Raw genomic sequence first — 15,303 nt, 5'->3', positions numbered from 1 at the left:
GGCATAGAAATTTTCGAACCTCACGCTTTCGTGTGCAGTTACTCTCTGCTCTGCTGTTTTCCAGACGGTCGTCTCCAGTACCCGGGATCACGTGACACACTTGAGGTCGTTGACCCGACTCTTGGGGGGGTCGTCTGCGTGAGACACCACACACTCCCTCCCCAGTGATCACGAGTAATAAGAGGTGATCGCGTACTATGGAGTAGCATCAGTGATCACGAGCACTGTAGACGATCTGGAAAGTGGACAGTACGTCCAGAACGAGTGGTTCTGACTGGTTTCACAGCAGAATCAGCTGCGAGTCCGTCAGACGTAACTGCAGTTGGTACGTTTGGAGATACAGGTACCGGCTCCACCGTCGGATTCACGAGAAATGCCGGTTTAAGCCGATCGACTGACACTGACACTGATTTTCCTCTTATGTCCACGCTGAACACTTTGTCGGTCCGGCTGATCACTCTGTGTGGTCCTTCAAATGGCTGTTCCAGAGGACGTTTCACCCTATCAGTTCTTACGAAAACGTGAGAAGTAGTTTTCAAATCATGGTGAACGAATGTAGGATGTCCTCCATGCCGTTTGATTGGTCGTGGCTGGAAAGTTTGGACGTGAGTTCTCAGCATTTGTAGAAACTCGGAAGCGTCAGTTGAGTTGGAATTAGCTCGTGCTTGGAAAAATTCACCAGGTAATCGTAAAGTTTCTCCGTACAGTAGTTCTGCAGGTGTGCACCCCAAATCTTGTTTCAGAGAGCACCGAAGACCGAGTAGAACTGTAGGTAATACTTCAGTCCATTTATGGGTTTGGTTGCATTTCAACGCGGCTTTGAAAGGGCGATGCCACTCTTCCAACATACCGTTTGCCTGTGGATGGTATCCAGTTGTCCAAACCCGTTTTGCTCCGATGAATTTGGAAAGCTCCCGGAATAGCTGCGATTCGAATTGGCGACCTGGATCAGTTGTTACTGTCAAAGGTGTGCCGTATCGAGAAATCCAGGTGGAAAGAAAAGCTGTAGCTACCGTGGTTGCTGTGATATCGCGGATAGGTACCGCTTCTGGCCATCGTGAAAACCGGTCTATCATTGTTAGGCAATAAGAATATCCATCGGAAATGGGCAGTGGGCTCCAGAAACGATTGTAGCGTGGTTCTCGTGTGCTTGTGCACTTTGGATCTTTGGCATGGTATGCACACTTTTGTCCATTTAGCACAGTCTTTAGCTAGACATGGCCAAATGAATCGCTTTCTGACCAAATCAATAGTGCGTCTAATTCCTGGGTGTGAGAGTTTGTGCATATTCCAAAACACATCATATCGAAATTTTTCTGGAATATAAGGTCGAACAGCACCTGTTGATAAATCGCAGTAGAGCGCTTTAGCTGCGTCTGGAAGAAATACTTTCTTCAGTTGCAAAGCTGATTTGCTCTTTAGAAGTTCCTCTAGTTCTTTATCCCCATCTTGTTGCTCAGCGATGGCAGTAAAATCAAGAGGCCCAGGAACTGAAATTGCTGTTACGCGTGATAAGATATCAGCGGAAATATTTTGCGATCCAGGAATATGGCAAATGTTCGTTGTGAACTGCGATATATAATCTAAATGCCTTAGCTGTCTAGGTGAGCATTTTTCACTTTTTTGTCGAAACGCATAGCACAGTGGTTTATGGTCACTGAAAAGTATAAACTCACGAGCTTCAAGCATATATCTGAAAAATTTTATAGAAGAATATGCGGCAAGAAGTTCTCGATCGTATGCGCTATATCGTGTTTCGGTGGGTGAAAGTTTGCGCGAGAAAAAACCTAGCGGTTGAAGACCATTGTCCGTCACCTGGTGCAGTGCACCGCCTATAGCATAATCGGAAGCATCTACGTGTAGAGCTAATTGGGCAGACGGGGATGGATGTGCCAGCAATGCGGCATTAGCTAGTAGCTTTTTGCAATCTTCAAATGCTTTCAAAGTTGATGTAGACCACACAACTTTTGTTTTGTCTTTTCTTTTTTTCGTAGAACCTTCCAATAGATCATGCAGTGGCACTTGTGTCTCAGCTGCATGCGGTAGGAAACGGCGATAAAAATTTATGAGACCTAAAAATTTACGCAATTGCTCAATTGTTTCCGGTTGCTTGAAATCGAGTACAGCTCGCACTTTGTCTGGACGAGGTGTGATACCCGATGGTTTGATCACATGTCCCAGAAATTCGAGCTCAGAAACACCAAATATGCATTTTGACACATTTAAAACTAAGCCATATTGTTGAAGACGTTGGAATATTTGTTTTAAATGAATTTTGTGTTCTTCGGCATTTTCAGAAAAGCATAGAATGTCATCAAGATATACATAGCAGAATGGTAAACCTCGTAATACTTCATGCATGAACCGCATAAAAGTTTGAGCGGCATTTACGAGACCGAAACTCAATCTTGTATACTCGAATAAACCCCAACGGTTTTTGATATATCTTCTTCGGCAATGCCAATCTGATGGTATGCCTTGAAGATGTCTAGTCTAGAAAAAATAGACTTACCGTGCAATTCTTGTGAAAAGTCTTGAATATGGGGTATCGGGTAAGAATCAAATTCCGTAACACTATTTAGACGACGATACTCACCGACAGGGCGTACAGTACCATCTGCCTTGGGCACGATATGTAACGGAGAGCTCCAAGGGCTTATGGAGGGCCGGATAATCCCTTGTTCCAAAAGGAATTCAAACTCGGTTTTCACCTGTTGTTGAATTTTTGGATTGAGACGTCGAGGCTTCGAAGCCACCGGTGGTCCTCAAGTGATGATATGGTGTCGCGTCACATGTTTCACTGTTTTACCGATCTGTGAAGGGTTGAAGACATCTGGGAATTCTTGAAATATAGCACTGTATTCAGAATCTCCAATGGTAGTGACGGAAGGTTGTGTTGTGGGCTTGATCGATCCGAGTACCCGTAATGATGTTTGCGAATCGATGAGTCGTCGGTTTCGCACATCAACGATTAAGTTGAAGTTGCTGAGAAAATCAGCTCCAAGTATTGGTGAAGTGACGTCAGCTACGAGAAATGTCCAGGGAAAAGGTTTCCGGAGACCTAAATCTAGTTTCTTGACCGTGGAACCATAAGCAAGAATCTTGCTGTTGTTTGCGGCGAACAAATGGAAACTTGGATGTAGTGCTGACGAATTTTTTTTAGGCGGGATAACAGAAACTTCACTGCCAGAGTCAACAAGGAAACGATCACCCGTAACTCTGTCAATCACGAAGAGCCTGTTGGATTTGTTGCCCGATTCCATCATACCAGCGATGATGGAAGGTCGTCGTTTTTTTTCTGGAATTTACATGGCTGACGGCAGTAGCGGGCATTCTCACCGAACTTGTTGTGATAGAAGCAGATATCCCGTGCTCGACTTGAACGAGATGGTGAACGCCTAGCTCGTCGCTGTTGGGAGCTATTACGATATCTCCCTCTAGAGAGTCGATTCACCGTAGCCGTTAGCTCTGCCACTTGTTTGGTGAGCGTTTCGATAGCTGATGTCGAATCGGTTCGATCTGGAGTCGACTGCATTTGAGATGACGACGATGGCTGGATTCGACACACGTAATTTTGGGTAGTGACTTCAGCCACTTTGTCGGCTAGGACAGCAAGTTGATCTAATGGCTTACTGGAAACCGATAACACTGCTTGAATATTTCGCGGTAAGCGTTGCATCCACAAGGTGCGCAAGAACTCGTCAGTGACTTTGTTGCCGGAGAGTTCTTTTATCTTTCGCAGCAGTTGACTTGGCTTTTGATCACCCAGCTGTAGCTCGTTCAAAAGTTCCTCGACTTTTTGATGTTCCGTCGCGGTGAACTCCTTTATGAGGCGATCCGACAAGGCTTGATAGCGGTTGATTGCCGGAGGATTTAATATCAGATCCGAGACGAAAGACAAGCATTCTCCGTCCAAGGAAGAGACCAAGGCTGCATACTTCGTGTCATCGTTAGTGATTCCACTGAGTTGAAAAGCACTGTTGCACTGTTGAATCCATAGTTGCACATTGGATTTCCAAAACGGAGGTAATCGAAGTCCAATCCTCGAAACTTGAGCATTTTCTTCCGCCATCGCTCAGCTCCAACGGGAGAGAGAGAAAAAAAGAAGAGAAGACGAGAGAGAGGAGGAGGAGGAGGAGGTCACACACCAGAAGAGAAGAAGAGCAGATGATGATGCGTGGGCGAGAGGGGCCTGTTCTTCAGGGGCCTGTTTGAGGGAAGAATCGAGTCGTCGTAACCACAGACATAATGGAGGCTCGGAAAGAAGAAAATTTCCGAAAATGCATGCGATTAAATCTTCAATGAAGATGGACTTTTTTTGATGGTTAATGTTCCTAAACGTCGCTGGTCACCACTGCGGAGTCACCACACAGAGCCACAGCTTCGGAATAAACATTTATTTTGACGACACATAATGATATGATGAATGACATAATGACATAATGAAAAAGTAAGACAGGCATAGAAATTATCGAACCTCACGCTTTCGTGTGTAGGGACTCTCTGCTCTGCTGTTTTCCAGACGGTCATCTCCAGTACCCGGGATCACGTGACACACTTGAGGTCGTTGACCCGACTCTTGGGGGTCGTCTGCGTGGGACACCACAAAGTTAAATTGAAAAGTTTTTGAGAGATCAACTTTACAAAATGTCTGGTCTTGTTAAACGCTAATATTAGAGACGAGAGATTGACGAGATATTTTGTTACTTCCGCTTAAAGGGTTGAATATACGGCGTGTATTTCATTAATTTAATAATTTATCTATTAATACTATTAATTGTATTCAAAATTTATTGATTATATACAGTCATAGGCGTAAGCAGAATTTTCTCGAGGGGGGGGGGGGGGGGGGGTTCAGATTTCTTTTTCTTCTGAGAGTAGGGGGTTTACTTTTTCTCCTGGAAAATAACACTATAATCTTGGCTCAAGGAGTGTTAGAACCCCCAAACCCCACCCCCCTGCGTACGCCAATGATTACAATTTATAAAATGCATGCTTCTATAGTGATAAAAATTTCTTAGACATGTCAAATTCAGTACAGAAATGTGGAACTGGATCCCATTAGAGAAAACCTAGTGCGGACTTGGGATCCACCTTTCCCTGCAATGTAAGAAAATTACCGATATATACGGGCAGGGCCGCAACTAGGGGGGGAGTGCAGACGGGTCTGGTGCCCTGGCCGCTGTACTAGAGGAGGCGTAAATTTCACTCTTTAATCTCTCCTTCAACATTATGAGGGGGCGCCAAAATGCTTGGTTGCCTCGGCTGACCAAGCATCTAGTTGCGGCCCTGTGTACGGGATGAAAGTTGATTCTATTCTGTCGCTTTGGTCGTCCCCTCACGAAAGGAATTTCTGGCTACGGCACCTGATAGTACGTGGCATAAGAGTGATATTTATTTTTTTTTCTTGTCAGTTTCTAAATCCTTAATTTTAGGTTTCCATTTTTTTCCTTTATTTATAAATGTTTTTTTTTTGACGCCCATTTTAAAATTTTTTCTTGCCTATTTTACTTTAATCATAAAATTTTATAGGTTTAAAAAATTACTATCATTTTGAAGCCTTACATTTTAATTTCTTAAACGAATGAACGAATTTTCTGAACAATTCGAAGGAGCTTATCAGAGCCATTGCCAGAAATTCTTTAGGAAGAGGTTTGAAGTGACAGAACAATAGATTTTTTTCTTTGCCTTTTTCTAATGTATTGGGGGCGAAACCGGACCTCCCAGTTCCCCTCTCGCCACGGCCTTGCAGCTGCTGTACGTGATTGTCTTTTGCCGATGGCTATCCATGCACATAAAAGCATGCACCCAAACCCAACAAGTATCTTTCTTGCACAGCAGGTGACACACCCACCCCTAGGTCGGCGTCTAAACTCAGTAATTGTATTGCAATACTTTTTTACAAAGTAAAAAGAGTGCCGCTGATTAGTATGGTATTGGTGACTGTTGCTCATATATCCTGCCTATTTCTTGGTGACTATAGCAAAAAAACCTACATTGCTGCTGTTCAGTGATGGTAACTCGTGGGAAATTTCCCATATTCGTGGGAAAAATTGGCCAAAATTTGCCAAAGTGGGAAATTTCTTAGCATTTGTGGGAAATTTTGAGAGAGCATCAAACAAAAGAATTTTTTGAAAAAAAAAATTAATTCAGTGCTATACTTTTTCTATTGTAAAATACTTGGTTATGTATTTTGCCCGCTAGATGGCAGCACATTTTTCAGAATGCATGGGAAAAATTTAGTCAAAAGGGAAATTTTTGAGGGAAATTTTGCTGGAATAGGTTACCATCACTGCTGCTGTTGTTGAAAATATGTTCCTTTATTTTATTTTGACTTTCCCTGCCCAGTAGCATGCATTATTTGTAACATGAAAGCAGTGCCGTCTTAACGCATGGGCCCACCCGGGCACGGCCCGGGGGCCTCAAGAAAAGAGGGGCCTCACAAAAATGAGATCAGATTGAAATTTTCTAGGATTTACCAGGTAGGGCCTCCGAAAAACAATTTGGCCCGGGGGCCCATCATACTCTTAAGACGGCCCTGCATGAAAGGTTCTCACACAGAGCTGAAAGAAAAATTTACAATTTTTTTCCTTAAAGAAATTTTATATCGGCATTTATCAAGGAGCGGGTCGCACCTCATGTAAGTTCACTTTTATATAAACAAGTTTTATCAGAACTTTTTCCTTCTCTTATGACTAACTTCGTGTTAGCTATCGTCTGCAGGCTCACAATATTTTCTTTTTAACTATGTATAATCAAATTTTTGCAATACCAGTGGTAACCAGATTATACATCACATTGCCCTGGGGCAGATGCATACGAAGGAATTGGGCAAGGGCGTAGCGAGGGGGGGGGGACTTGGGGGTCTGGTTCCTCCCCGAAATGTGAGAAAATGACCGAAAAAAGGGAAAAAGATGGCCAAATCCATTGTTCTGTCACTTTGGTCCCCCCCCCCAAAATGAAAGTGGTCCCCCCCCCCCCGAACGAAATTTCTGGCCATGCCCCTGGAATTGGGTTGAAGGGGCTTCCCCCCAAGCTGATAAAAAAATTTGGAAAAATTGAAAATATATATATATTATCGTAATTAAAATATCGAAAGAAATTCTTTTTATATGCTATTTGACAAAGTTCATATTTCTTTTTTTTAGAGGGTTTTGTAAGAGTAATCCTCCACGCTGGCCAGATATTCAAATATGCTATTTTTTAAGTTAATTTAAATGTTTTTTTTAGGGTTGGTAAATCAAAATTTCTCTGAAAAAAATTCCTTATGCCCCCTTTGAAAGTCGGTTCTGCCGCAGGGCCGCAACTAGATGTTTGGTCACCCGGGGCAAGTGGTTCAACGCATTGCCAGATTTGGTCCTCGAAGCTTTACGTCGTGGCCCGCCGATGTTTCTTCACGTTATTTCTCAAAATGTTATCAATTCAGTTATTTATTATTATTATCTATTATTTTTTATAATTTTATTATTATGCATTTTTGTATCCTTTTATCAGAACTGAATTAAGTCAACTTAAATTTTGTTTCTAAGCAACGGAAAACGCATGTCTTTTCTCCAAAAAGCTTAATGAGTCGTTATGCTTTTTGGAGAGAAAAAAAAAACACCCTTTTTTTACACTCATGTCCATAAATTAAGGATAATGCCAGCTCCGGCAAATAAAGGTTCAGAAACAAAACAAGCATTACTTATTCATAAAGCCCATTTATTAAACAAAAGATAAAGAACAAAAACGATGGTGTATGTATGATACCATTCATGAAAACTACGATTTTTGCTCCCTGGAGCAATTGTAAAAAATATCTCCTTTACAAAAACTTACTATTACATGGTTGGTATGATGTGGTTAATACATTGTATGTCTCCCATGCGACAACGTACGTACATACGTCCGTACAACGCCTAGGCGTGCTGATTATCAAATTATCGATCTGATCTTGGGGAAGATCACTCCACTCAGCAAGCAATGCTCTCCGAAGTTCCGGTACACGTGTAGGAGGTGGTTGACGGGCTGCAACTCGTCAGCCAAGCATGTCCCACACATGCTCTATCGGATTCAAGTCAGGTGAGAACGCTGGCCATTCCATACGGGTTATATCCTCAGATTCAAGGCATTCGATTACGATGTTTGCTCGGTGAGGACGGGCGTTGTCATCCCTAAACACAAATTCTGCGCCCATGGCATCCCTAAACAAACGTACATGTTGTTCCAGAATGATGTCCCGATAAATTTGGGCTTTCATGGTTCCCGTTTGAACATGCAGATCTGTTCTGGAACCCAGTACAATTCCACCCCAAACGAGCAATGCTGCACCACCGTATCAATGATGTTGTCTTGGTGGTAACGGGTACCTGGCGTTCTCCATATGAAAGTCCGACGTGAATCAGACTGCAAACTAAACCTGGACTCGTCGGAAAACATCACACAAGCCCACTGTGACGATGTCCACATTGCATGTTCCCTACTCCAGGCTAATCGCTGCCGACAGTGAGTTGCTGTGGGCGGCACATCTGACAGGCCTGCGAGCATATAGACTAATATCTCCCAAACGTCTGTACACAGTTTGCCTTGAAACTGTGGTACCTGTGGCTGCAGATAGCTGACCAGACAGGTCGGATGCTGTGCTCCGTCTGCTTCTTTTGGCAGTTACTGCCAAATACCGGTCTTCATTCGGCGTTGTAACTCGGGGGCGACCTGTACTGTAACGTCTACTTACATTTCCATTATCTTGGAATCGTTGCCAAAGCCTAGAGATGACACTTTGGGCAATTCCAAGTTCCTCGGATACTTCCATCTGAGTACGCCCACATTCCAGGCGGCCGATAATTCTACCACGTAAAAAATCATCCACATGCGTCCTCTGTGTCATAACTATTCGCTTATTGCACTGAGCGCCTTACAGAACTCTTGTGAACAATTTCACTTCTTTGCCACCATTCCTTATATACCCCCCTCTTACACTCTCGTCATCGTGACGTACTATCGGCATCATCTGGTGGCTTCCTGAAATTTGCATATCATTCTTACAGATGTGTGTGATAATTCTACAGGTGAAATTTTTACTTTAGATTTCGATTTCCGTGTGATTCTGAATTATCCTTAATTTATGGACATGAGTGTATTTCAGAGAGTGTCTTCTTGCATGTAATAGTAATTTATAAAATTAGATTCCAAAATTCTTTGTCAAAAAATTTCTGTTCAAAATAATCTGATGGAAAAATACAGGGCTTGACAAATCCCAGGCACTAGATCACCATGGCGACTAAGAAATTGTCTTTGACGCCTAATATTTTTATGTATGATTACATAACTATATTGAAGTCTGAGCACAGTACAGAATTATCGGAAATTACGTCAACTTGTCTGCCAGCATGAAAAGGGTCCTGAACAAGTCAGAATACACATTTTTGGATGGATTTTGTATTGGAAAAATCTTGGCGCCTATAATATTTTGTTGGCACGTAATTTTTTTTTTTGTCAGATTTGTCATGCCTGCTCATGTATATGTATACGCTCATGTATTCATGTATTGTGTAACATTAATAGACCTACATATACTATACGCAGGCTCCGGGACGGGCGCAGAACCAAACTTTATGGGAGAGACCAGGGTATCTCTCCCAGAAAAAATTTTAATCGCTAACCTTTAAAAAGAATTTAAAACAAACCGAAATAGAAAGAAAATGCATATAAATGCTATATGCAACTTCTGTCGATATTTTAATTTATTAAAAAAAAACTCTAAATTTTTGATCATCTTGAAGCAGACATCGATAGATTTGCCATATTTTACTGAGGTGAAAATCTTTTTCCACAAAAGTAGGTTAAGTTACCCGTCATCGCTGAAATCAAATACAGATTGAGGATAAAAAACGGGACATTCTAGTTCAAAAATGGACGTATGGTCAATAGGAAATATATGTTATGACACCACCCCCGCCACACACCTGTACTTATGCTGACCATATTTTTTCGAGAGAAATACGGGACATCGGAATTCAAAATACGGGACACCGCTAATTATCGCCAAAACCAAACAAAGTTGCCAAATATTGTTGAAATTACGGAAAAATCTCAATGGCGGGAAATGATGCATCGCTGCAAATTGCCGTAGATTAAAATGTATTCCACGAAAAACAAACGTTCAAGACAAATGTGGGAGATTAATATTCTCATATATAGTTGCAATTATCGTAAAATAATTTATGAGTTGAAAAATAATGTCAATCTTTGACTTCAATAAAGAATAAAAATTCAAGTAGGCTTCGTGTAAAATACGGGAAAAACCGGGACACTTTTGCCAAAAAGTCGGGACGGCCAAAAAAACAGAAAATACCGGTACTGTCCCGGGAAATACGGGACGTATGGTCACCCTACCTGTACTGAGTAATGTCCCATAAACTTTGAGCAACACCAATCATTTTTGACTTCCGGCGTTCCTGCTTGTAAAAGGCAAGGCAAGGGGATTTTTGGCAGTACCTATCTGTTTGCAGACATTAGCTGCCTTCAAAACAGGCCCGCGGGGGGCCAGTATGAAGAGGAACGGCAAGGGAGCTAGTGTATGTGTTTTTGTGATGTGCATGTAATTTAGTCAGAGTCCGGGAATTTAGTCAACGTTAATTAAATTTAATTAATTAACCAGGAAAAACTCAACATGTCCTTCTGAACTTGTTAGTAATATTACTTATTAATATTTTCGGCAGGAAAAGTGAACTGCTTCTGTATGCTTGTAAAACTTGTAGCGTTCCGTCATCTCGTTCGGAGTCGGATTCAAATGTCCTCGCAACAGGGTGCCAATCTCGTGGTAGGACTTCGTAGACGGGAGATCCGGAGTGGCCAGGTTTTTTAGGATCCTGTAGGTGCGTGGCCCGATGACGCTTAGCAAAGCCGATGCTTTTTTCCCTTCGGGTACATCGTGAACGGCGAAATATGATTCCAATCGCTCCTCGTAGCTATTCCAATCTTCAACAAATTCAGCGAACTGTTTAAAATGAAACTGGAACGGTGCGGTGGCCACTGGTTGAGTTCGCGTAGTCATATCCTAAACAGATACGGTTCCGGGTTTTTTTTTCTTTTTTAATCCTCGGTCGCCAGTGTTTTCTATTTTGTTTGGTACAATTAATTACAATAATTCGAGTACAGACATACGCAAATACATGATCATAACGGACACCCGATTATAAAAATGCTATCGTAACAACGCGGTGCGACAGTGATGGTCGAATGACCATACGTCCCGTATTTACCGGGACAGTCCCGGTATTTTCTGTTTGTTTAGCCGTCCCGACTTTTTGGCAAAAGTGTCCCGGCTATATTTCCGTAATCGGGTTTCCTGCCAACTTGGCGAAATCTCTGTAACAAGTTTGGCGAGTTTCATATTACCCATAATTTTTCAAGAATTATAACTATGGTAACCCTAATAAGACATGGAGCCATGATATTCACTAAATTATTAGTTTTTGATCATTCCACACACTGAAACTAACTTTAATTGTTATGTATAATTACCTTTCATCAATTTTATGATAAATAATCTTTTAGTGAAGTGATGGATTTAAATTAAAGGTAGTATGAGCGTTTTAATCTGGCTATATATTCTTCCACCGGGGCGCCATGTTTGTTTTTTTGTTGACATCTGGAATTCGGACGCCTTTGACCACCTGTGCGGCTTTGATGAATCAAATACTTGAATTTCGCTGTACTTGATGGTATTTATAACCACGACAGCGATTGGCCAGACTGTGACGTCACTTGATTAGTATGAATAACACTAATTTATTACATAATAACATTAATTACTATTTAATAAAATAAATATTCTAAAAAAACAAAATAAAGGTTATTAATTTATTACATAATAACATTAATTATTATTTAATGAAATAAATATTCTGAAAAACATTATAAAGGTTATTAATAAATGCATCTATACCTATATCTTTAAGTACAAATAATATTGCATGCTCTGACACCTGTAGGCTGTACTTCGTATGGCCCACGAAAAGAGTCGCACCGATCCGTAAAGAATTTTTAAAGATTATTTTCTCCTTTCGTCGGGTTGTGTCCTTATTGGATTACAGATCTCTTGGTGCTGTTGGAACAAAGTCAATATTTACCCAGGGCGATCGAGCGTAGCGAGGGAGCTGTGCCCCGCGACCCCCACGCCCGAAGGGCGGGTCGCCGCGTTACTTGTTGGTCGATTTCCTTGTTTGATTGGTTCAAGCAAGTTGGTCATTTATGGTCATTCTTGATAAAATGACCATGATACCTGTAGAAAACCCCTGTAGCAAGAAAATCGACCAACAAGTAACGCGGCGCGCTTCGCTTGCGCCGCGGATATATCCACTTCCCCCTCGCTACGCTCGGTCGCCCTGGGTAAATATTAACTTTGTTCCAACAGCACCAAAAGATCCAATAAGTAGTCCAATAATCCAAGAGTAATCCAATAATTTTCGTGACGTCACAAGATGCTATGACGTCACACGGAGCTATTCTAACACAGCTACCATATATAAACAAGTATCACACATTGGCGAGAAAAAAAAATCGCCAAGTTGGCACGAAACCCTATTACGGAAATATAGCCAGTGGCCCGGTTTTCACACGAAGCCTACTTGAATTTTTATTCTTTATTGAAGTCAAAGATTGACATTATTTATCACCTCATAAATTATTTTATGATAATTACAACTATATATGAGAATATTAATCTCCCACATTTGCCTTGGTAAACGTTTTTTCTTAGTGGAATACACTTTAATCCACTGCAATTTGCATCATTTCCCGCCATTTCAACAATATTTGGCAACTTTGTTTGGTTTTGGCATCGCTTTTGGCGATGTCCGGTATTTCTCTCGAGAAAATATGGTCAGCCTAAGTGATGGTAACCTCGTCAAGCAAAATTTCCCTTTTGACAAAATTTTTCCCTCACATTCCGAAAATTGTGCTGCTATCCATCGATGGAAATATGTAATCAAGTATTTTACACTAGTAAAGCATTGTTTTGCATTTATATACTTTTTTCCACAAAAATGCGTTTGTTGGACGAACTCTCAAAATTTCCCACCAACGCCAAGAAATTTGCCATGTGAACCAAGTTTGGCCAATTTTTCCCACGAGTTACCATCACTGCGGTGCGAACTGACTAAACGTCCAATAGCCGTTATACGATACAATGACATGTGCGCCATCTGTCCGACAATAATAAAACCACATACATAACAGCGGGCCACAAAAAATTCTCATGCCCAAGAACACATTCAAGCATGGATTCGTTAGAAATTCTGCAAAGAATTTGTATGAGGTGAATATAAGGTTGAGTAGTAGTATATATATATATATATAGTAGTATCATCTATGAATACTCTTCACAACATATTTATTTCGTCCCATTTCATCAGAGTGCTATGAAAGTGATGTGAAAGTAGCAGATTACTCACAAATTTTACAGTAATAAAGCAACAAAAAACGAATTTGATGCATCAAGCATCCCCAATAACCTTCCCCGTGGTGGGTCCCCAGATTGAAATTTTTTTTTCTCAGACAAGAAAAATTTTCACTTGCATTCATTTTTCCAAAAAATAAGTTCCAGGGCCTGCAATCAAGGACCCAGGATTCAATTCGCAGCATTTTAGCGGAGGCCCAACCTGGATTCATCTCGGGCTTCCACTGTTGCAAATTTTGCAGTGTAAAACAACAAAAGAACAATGTGATTCATCCAGGGCCCCCAAAATGAAACCTGTCACTTTACACATTCAATGCCAGTGTAATTGTTTTTGACAAATGAAGCATTTTCATGTCTAGCTCTTTCCTGAGCATTGTAAATATTCCTTATGCCTTGTTAACGCATGCCATAGAAATACAGGACAATTTCAATGCTGCAAACCTGGAATAGGCCTATGTATCCAACTGCTTTGTAATACAAATACAAATACAACACCACAACAGGCAAATTGCCCAACGAGGTGGCTGACTTAGAACATCTTGGATCCCCAAGCCCTTTTTTACCCTACCTACGAGCCCTACCCACTACTGCTACACCACACATGCACCCCGCCCACAACCCCCCGCGGAACCCCCAACGGATCGGTACATGCGGGAATGTGCGTGCACGTGTAGTGAAACCTGACGAAGTTTTTCTGTTTCTCTGTAATGCTTGTTATGTGTAGTGCTGCCATCTGCCACCAGTTTTTCAAACTATGAGTGAAGTGTTTATGATTGAACGATTTTTCGTTGTAGGACTGTTGCTCTCTGTGGCGAGACTTTTAACGGGGAGATCGGCTCGCATTTGCGCCTTGAAGTTGGGAACCACAGAAAACCAACTTCAGCCGACCACCACTGTGGGGTTCGAACCCGGATCCTCGCATCGCGAGTCCGTCACTATAACCACTCGACCACCACAGCGGCTGCAAACTGTTGTTCCACCTATACACAAAATGTGGACCATAATTTTGAATGATCAATATATGTTACTGCCCAAGACCATGTAATAATAAAACAATACAAAATTAATATTATTTTTTCATCCAGACAGAAGTTTTTTTTTAATGATTACTCTACTTGTTGAAGCCTCAAACTAAGCAAATGAAAAATTAATAAGCCAAATAGTCCACATATACCTCCCACAAATAACCTTGAAAATGATACAATTTCTGCTTTGGCGTAATCATTAATTGCAATCTACAACATTTATAATATTTGGCAATATATATTGATGATTCCCTCAATTAAAATCAATTACATGAATTTTGTTGATAGGATTTGGTAAAGAAAAGTAGGGCAACTTGGTTCATATTTTTCCAAAGAAAAATAATTCAAGGACTATTCAAGCACTTTTGAAAGTAAAATTTAAAAATTTAGGGACTCTTTTTTTTTTTTTTTTTTTTTTTTACAAACTCATATTTTTCACTTGAATAATATGCACATATTTAATTTTGACTGAACTTTCAAAGATTACATTTCTACACATTTTACTTTTATAATGTATATTATACAGCAAATTCATTGCATACTTACACATCATCACGTTAACATTGAAATCGGGGGGAAAAATTCAGACGAACAAGGTGCATGTTTTAATCATAGCAAAAAAGCCTTACTGTGTAAATAATTACGAGATCACAGAGGCTTATGCAGATTTCTTCATGGAGAACGTTTCCACTGCAAACAAATTAATTTCCTGCAGATAATTCAAGAATTATACGCTAAAAATATATTCTGAGTATTTATAATAATTCATGTTCTAATGCATTTCTAAATTTCTAAGAATGATTTATAGATTTGCATATTATCTACAGTCCCCCCAAG

General features: G+C 40.9%; 2 protein-coding genes across 2 annotated transcripts; both read right to left on the bottom strand.

Annotated features, from left to right (window-relative positions):
• Window positions 1–2,765: 2,765 nt before the first annotated feature.
• Window positions 2,766–3,263, bottom strand: LOC149063766 (uncharacterized). The gene has a single exon (XM_089255591.1). It carries the CDS (start codon window positions 3,261–3,263, stop codon window positions 2,766–2,768), a length of 498 nt encoding a protein of 165 aa, XP_089111717.1.
• Window positions 3,263–4,072, bottom strand: LOC149063765 (uncharacterized). Its single transcript, XM_089255590.1, has one exon. It carries the CDS (start codon window positions 4,070–4,072, stop codon window positions 3,263–3,265), a length of 810 nt encoding a protein of 269 aa, XP_089111716.1.
• Window positions 4,073–15,303: the final 11,231 nt, after the last annotated feature.

This window comes from Pholcus phalangioides, unplaced genomic scaffold, assembly GCF_987345545.1.
Source record: "Pholcus phalangioides strain wild (caught in Gottingen) unplaced genomic scaffold, Ppha-v1.0 ptg000043l_1, whole genome shotgun sequence".
Lineage (NCBI taxonomy): Eukaryota > Metazoa > Arthropoda > Arachnida > Araneae > Pholcidae > Pholcus > Pholcus phalangioides.
The sequence above is the reverse complement of the archived record's forward strand: the minus strand, read 5'-3'. Positions and strand labels throughout refer to the sequence as shown.